We start from the raw sequence: 6372 nt of genomic DNA, 5'->3' as shown, positions 1-6372 counted from the left end.
TCACTGCAGGAAGCCCCCAAACACAGCAGGGCTTTCTAGGAACAACCTTTCCAGACTCCATTAAGCCGTGTCCACACTAGCAATGTTTCTTTCTGATCTTCTGCCTCAGTTTTGACCTAAACCACTCAAGTTTCCATGTAATCTCCCAGCACAAGAAATCACTCACAGAGAGACTCCAACGTTAGCCATGTCACTATAAGTACTTTGGAAATGGTTCAGATGAATGGAAATGAGAAGACTTGTCACATGCCTTTGTCACTCCAAGGGGATGGAGGAAAATATATAGGAAAATATACTAGGAAAAAATTCTTCCCTGTGAGGGTGGGGAGGCCCTGGCACAGGTTGCCCAGAGAAGCTGTGGATGCCCCAGCCCTGGAAGTGTCCAAGGCCAGGTTGGATGGAGCTCTGAGTAACCTGGGCAAGCAGAAGGTGTCCCTGTCCATGGCAGGGGGTGGAACTGGCTGGTATTTGAGGTCCCTTCCAACAGAAACCATTCTGTGATTCTGTGAAGCCTCCAATGTCCCAGTGAAATACCCAGGTCATGAGAAGTCACTGCTGCCGCCAGAGGTCCTTTAGATCCACCAACCACTCACATGAGCAGCTTTTAGATGTGAACTGAATCTCGAGAACACAAGAATTTTGTTGCTTTTTTTTTTCTCTGGGCAATCCAAGGAGCAGAGAGAGGATGTGAGGGTAAAGGTGGCCTTGCAGTAGCCACATGTCACACAGAACCACCGATTGTTTGGGTTGGAAAAGCCCTCTAAGATCTAGTCCAACCATTCACCCAGTGCTGCCAAGGCCACCACTAACCCATGTCCCCAAGTGCCACATCTACACATCAGACTCCACCACTGCTCTGGGCAGCCTGTGCCAGGGATTGACAACCCTTTCCAAGAAGAAATTTTTCACAATATCCAATCTAAACCTCCCTGGCACAACTTGAGGCCACTTCCTCTTGTTCTATCGCTTGTTACCTGGGAGTTCCCAAGATAAGGGGTGACAGGGAATGGTTTTCAGGTACCAGTTGTAGGCTCTGGTTGCTCTACACCACAGAGAAGTCTCTGGTCAGGAGATACCACCAAGGTCCATGGGTGTTCATGGGGTCAGCTTGCACAGGGGTCTGTCTGGATGGCGCGTGAAGGTAATGAGGTACAACAGTGGCACAAGGGATCCTCTTAGCTGGAAGTCACAGGGGTCTTACTTTGCCTGGGGGGAATTTAGGGACACTAAATTCCAAATAGTCCCCAAATACATGTGTACACCTGTGGTTTCTCTAGCTGGGATGGTGTTGCAGTGAGAGGCCCTGCCCAGTACTGGAGGAAGGGGAATATCTGGGGGTTGCCTGTCCCCTGGACCTGGCTGTGCTGTGTGGGGCCTGGTTGTCTCCAGTGGGGCCCCAGACATGGATGGACATCACTCTGTAGTACCCAGGGGGTCTCTGATGGGCACAGAGGGTCCATCCCCAGACTGAGGGTCATAGTGGGGCTCTGCCCTGTGCCCAGAGGGTCCTGGGCAGTCACTGGGGCACCACTCTGGGTATGTAGATCATGGTGGGGGTCTGCCCCGTGTCCCTGTGTCCTGGGTGGGCATGGGGGGCCCATCCTGAGGCTGGGGCTCACGGAGGGTCTGTCCTGTGCCAGCGGTGCTGGGATGGCACAGAAGTCAGCTGCACAGAAGTCAGGGGAGGCTGTACCCAGGCTGGGGCTCACAGTGGGGTCCAAAGGAGGGGCTGTTCCCAGGCTGGAGATCACGGTGGGGGTCTGCCCCGCCCTAGAGGGGCCCTTGTGGGCACACGGGGGTCCCTTCCCCACAGGGAAGACCCTGAGGGTCTGCCCCGTGCCCGGAGTGAGCACGGCGGTCTGTCCCCGAGGGAGGACAGTCCGGAGTCGGCAGCGACGGTCGAAGGGAATTTGTGAGAGCCGAGCCGAACCGGAGCCGGGCCGAGCCCAGCCCGGCCGCTCGGCCCCCCCATCCCCGCTGTCCCCGGAGCCGCTCCGGCGGCGGGGCCGGGCCGGGCTGTCCGGTCCCTCCTCCCGCTCCCCCCGCTCCCTCCCCGCCTCCCTGCGCAGCGCGAACATGGCGGCGGCGGCGGCGGCGAGGGACTGAGGGACCGAGGGACTGAGGGACTGAGCAGCGCCAGCGCTCGGCGGCCGCGCAGGTGAGAGGGCGGCTCAGCCCGGCCCGGCCCGGCCCGGGAAGGCGCGACGGGGGCGGGCGAGGGTCGGGCCCTCAGCCGGCCCGGATCCCCTCCCGCCTGTCAGCGCGGCCCGGCCGCCTCCGCGCGGTGCCCGGGCCGGGGGCGGCTGTCACCGCCCGCACCTGCTGGGGACCGCCCGGCCCCGGCGCCCCCCGGCCCGAGGCAGCGCCCCGCGGGCCCCCCGGCCCCGCCGCTGCCCGGCCGGGCTGTGGCTCCCGGGGAAGCCGCTTCCAGGGCTTTGTTACTCTGCCGGGTGTCCCCGGGCAGGGCCTGGGGCAGCCGCGGTGCCGCCTCGCCCCGAGGCCTCGGAGCGGTGCCTGGCCCGGCCGGAGCCTCCCCCGGGCCCCGGCGCTGTTCGGTGTCGGCCGGACGCTCCCGGCAGGAAAAGGGAAGCGGGACGAGCTGCCGGGGGTTTGCAGGGGGTGGCCCCCGCCTGCGGGCTGTGCCGGGGGGGTTGTGCCCTTCCTCCCCGTCGAGCCCTGCGGGCTCAGTGACACCGTCCTGTGACCCCGGGGGTGTGGGGATGGACCCCGGTGCTCCGAGCGGGACCCCCGCGGGATCCCGCAGCTGGAGGTGTCGGGGTGACCCCCGGGACCTGCCGGAGAAACCCCATAACCACCATCCCTGGGGAAAATCTGCGCCTCCTTCACAGCCCCCCCGAGCCGGGTGCTGGGGTAGAGCTGGGAGTGAGACAACATTCGAGCGTTTCGTGCACAGTTGAGATGTTTAAAAATAACCCCCGTGTCGGCTGGCTCCTGCCGCGCAGGTTTAATCCGCAGGCTCTTTGAAGCTCCCGTGTGAAACTGTGGCAGCAGTTTGGACGACTGAAGGCAGAGCTGGCAAATCCAAACAGGCGGCCCGAGTTTGGGATGCACTGAGCAGCTTGGCTCCCTCGGGCCTTGGGTGGTTTGGGTTCAGCTGCTGAATATGAAAGTAATTATTTCCATGGGGAAAGTCAGGGTATGGAGACCCAGGTCGGGGTCCCGGCTTTGGTTTTTTGGCTGAGTTTCTGTTTACTGTTTTTGTTTATAGTAAACAGCGTGCACTGAGTGGCTGGGAACAGCCATGTGGTCGCTGCTCTTCGCAGCCAGTAATATTGGGGGAAGATGTTCTCCCACCTCGGTTCAACGCCTGAGCAACGGCGTGGGCTGGGCTGGGCCTCCTCCTCCTCCTCTTGCCTTCCTCTCCTTACCCTCACACTTCTGCTGGCCAGGCTGTGCTGTCTCTGTGCACTTGCTAGGAATATTTGGGGTATGGGATGGTGCTTCATCCCAGGCACTGTCCTGTGCTTGGTGTTAATATGGGGAATAAAACTGGGCTCGTGGGGGGCTCAGCTTGGGTCAAGCTGCCGTGGGCTGCAGCCCTACAGGGCCTCCCTGTGCCAGCGGGTAGTTCAGGATCTGCCCAGTAGATGGTATGAAAATACAGATGGAAATCAGGGAGTACAAAAGGGCAGAAGGGAAATGCAGGTATTTCTGTGCTATTTAAGGGATTTATTTAGTTAAAGGTTGGAGCCTGTTTTGTTTGAGAGAGATATGCTGCACCTTGGTCCTCCTGGTTTGGTATTTGCATCTCAGCAAGTGACAGTTCTGCACCTTGATAATCTGCTTTTCAGTCAAATATTTGGTATGAAATAAATCAGGTGATTAGCTAATTAAAAGAAAGCAAATGCAGGCTTTAGAACAGGAGGCCCAGTGGCACCCTCTGCAAGTGCTGAGCCTGTGCCCCTGCTTTTCCTGGGCCTAAAATTTTTATAAAGTTTAACTCTTGGCGCACTTCTCTAGAAACTTAATTAATTTTGCAGGACAATTAGGTGTCTTCAAGTGAAAGATGCTGTTGGGGTATGAAATGATGATGTTATTCATCAAGTAGCTGTGCTTCAGTCTAGGGTGAGAGTGCTCCGAGAGCTGTGTCCCTGCCCTATGTCTAATTTAAAGCAATCTCTGAAACTTTGTTTCATGGCGTCAGACGCAGAGGACCTGCAGAGATGTCCTCATTTTTCCCAGCACTGACTAAGGTCAGGTACACAAGTCTAAACCCTTCTCAAGTAATGGTTCTTCTTCTAAGGCTCTTTCTGCTGGCAATTCCACATCCTGTACAAGTGATGGATGCCAACACTTGGGCCTCCTCACCATTAGGGAGGGGTTTTGGGGTGTTTAATCTAAATCTTTGTCGCTTTAAACCTCTTCCTTCTCTGAGCTCCAGAGCATGTGGAGAACACTCTACATCCCTCCACTCCCTACATCTCTGCAGCTCAGTTTGAAGCATTTGAAGACTTTGTCTTCTCTTCCTGAGCTGACCAAGCTCTGTTTCTCTGCTCTTTTCACATGGGCTTGTTCTGCCCAGCTGATCTCTGCCCCTCGCTGGGCTCTGCTTCCATCCACACTTTGCCTAAAGCGCCGTGGTCAGTCAGGGCAGGACTGTGTCAGTGGGGCTTCTGCAGAGCAGTTGTAATAATGGGCCCAAATGACCCCATTTTGAGTATGTCTGAGTACTGTTGTGTGAAAAGGAATGCAGATCACATATTTGCAGATTTCCAGGTTGAACTGTGTGTTTGTGCCAGAGGACTTTGCATGCTCCTGAGCTCCTATCTGCTCCTGGAGCAGTGTGCTGGTGACCAGGGCTCTGAGCTGGGCTGAGTTAGTTGGGGCTCTTGAATAGTAATGTTTGCATGTAGCCCCCAGTCATTTTTCCTTTTCTTTTTCTTGCCTACAACTGAAAGTCAGTTTGCGGTGACACAAAGAGATTTGGAGTAGTTTATGCCTCCGTTTATGTTTGAAAAGTTTCCTAGCAAGGAGGGGTCCCTGAGAAATGAGGCAAGATGCACTGAGGGCAGAGCAACAGCTCTGGCTGCCAGTTTGTCTTGCAAGGTGGTTAAGCTCCTGCATAGATGTAATTCAGAGACATGCCAAGGTAAAAATCATCCCCACAATTAAACTCTCAGTGTAGCAGAACTGTAACTCTGACCCCTCCCTCACCCAGCTCTATACCCTGGTGTAGCACCTGCACTCCAAGCTGCAACATGAACATTTCATCCCACTTTATTTGCAGGATAACGGGGCCTAATCCTAAAGGAATGGGTTTTTTGGTTTATTTGTGAGGAACTCTTCTTACTCAGCTTCAATACCTAACAGTGGAGGTTGTTATAAAACACTTGCTCAGTGTTTAAGCTGACAGTACAAGTCTGAGAGTAGCAGGAAGCACAAGAAAACTTCCTTCTGTATCACCAGGTCTCACTGGGCTTGGAGCAAATGGGCCTAGTGACCTGGACTGGTGGTGTCAGACCAGTATCTGGTGGGAGCACCTGAGCACTGGAGATCAGCACCTTGTCCTTTTTGTGAAGCTGTGCTCTGTCCTGTGTGTCCATGTCCCTTAACATTTCAGAGGTAGTTTCAGTTGTGAGCAGGAGAGTTTAGTATAGTTGGTGCTGAAAACTTTAATTCCTAGAGATCTCTATCTACATTAAATTCCCTTAAAAACCCAGAATAATTCTCAGCTCTTTTACTGAGGTTTCTGACACACCACCTCTGGCAGATTTAGATGCTGTGATACATGGTTTGCAGTCTGCAGGGTTCACTCAGACACCTACCAAATGTCTCTGCCTCTGTAGCAGGGGTTTAAGCAGAGTTTGTGTGTATGCTGCTCTCACTGGGCAGAGTCTCACGCTTTTATGCAGACTCATCCTGAGCAAAAAAATCAAGAATTTGGCTGAGAACTGAAGGAAAAGATGAACGTCCGTTTTGCTGCCTCGGCTGTTTGCGTGGCAGCCGCGTCCAACAGGCCAGATGGACGGGTGATGTCTGAGCTGCAGCAGAGCAGCCGAAAGCACTCGGCTTCCTGAGGGCTGGGAAGTCACCCCTGCAGCTCCAGGGTCTGGTTAGTGTCATCACTGGAGGTAAGGAACTAAGATCAGAGCAGAATCGATGTGGCCATTACGAACACGAGGCAACTGGCATGGCAGTTCAGGGCAGGACTGGTTTTTCCCTGGGACAAGCTTGTGCTTCTGAAATACATCCTTCCCCTCTCCATTTCTTGGTCAGAAGTTTTTTTGTACATGTTGTAAATGGAATGGTGTTAACACAGTCAGCAGCAGAACTCCTGGAGGTGCCTCCTGCCAGCTGATGTGCCCTGAGTTACCCAGCTTCAGTGAGCTCTGAGTTACCCAGCTTCAGTGA

At 54.9% G+C, this 6372-nt stretch overlaps 2 protein-coding genes across 3 annotated transcripts in view; one reads left to right on the top strand and one right to left on the bottom strand.

Moving 5' to 3' along the window:
* The first annotated feature begins 2050 nt into the window (after positions 1-2050).
* The window catches only part of SCMH1 (Scm polycomb group protein homolog 1), a 71258-nt gene continuing 66936 nt past the window's right edge, over positions 2051-6372 (top strand). For both annotated transcript variants that reach the window (XM_027666515.1, XM_027666514.1), the window contains exon 1: positions 2051-2158. The gene's annotated coding sequence lies outside the window, so the exon portion shown is untranslated. The remainder of the gene's footprint in view (positions 2159-6372) is intronic.
* Positions 2230-2895, bottom strand: LOC113958356 (translation initiation factor IF-2-like). The gene has a single exon (XM_027666520.1). It carries the CDS (start codon positions 2893-2895, stop codon positions 2230-2232), a length of 666 nt encoding a protein of 221 aa, XP_027522321.1.

The sequence above is a fragment of the Corapipo altera genome, unplaced genomic scaffold, assembly GCF_003945725.1.
Source record: "Corapipo altera isolate COAL_440 unplaced genomic scaffold, ASM394572v1 92, whole genome shotgun sequence".
NCBI classification, from domain to species: Eukaryota; Metazoa; Chordata; class Aves; order Passeriformes; family Pipridae; genus Corapipo; species Corapipo altera.
This window is presented reverse-complemented; position numbering and strand designations above follow the sequence as displayed.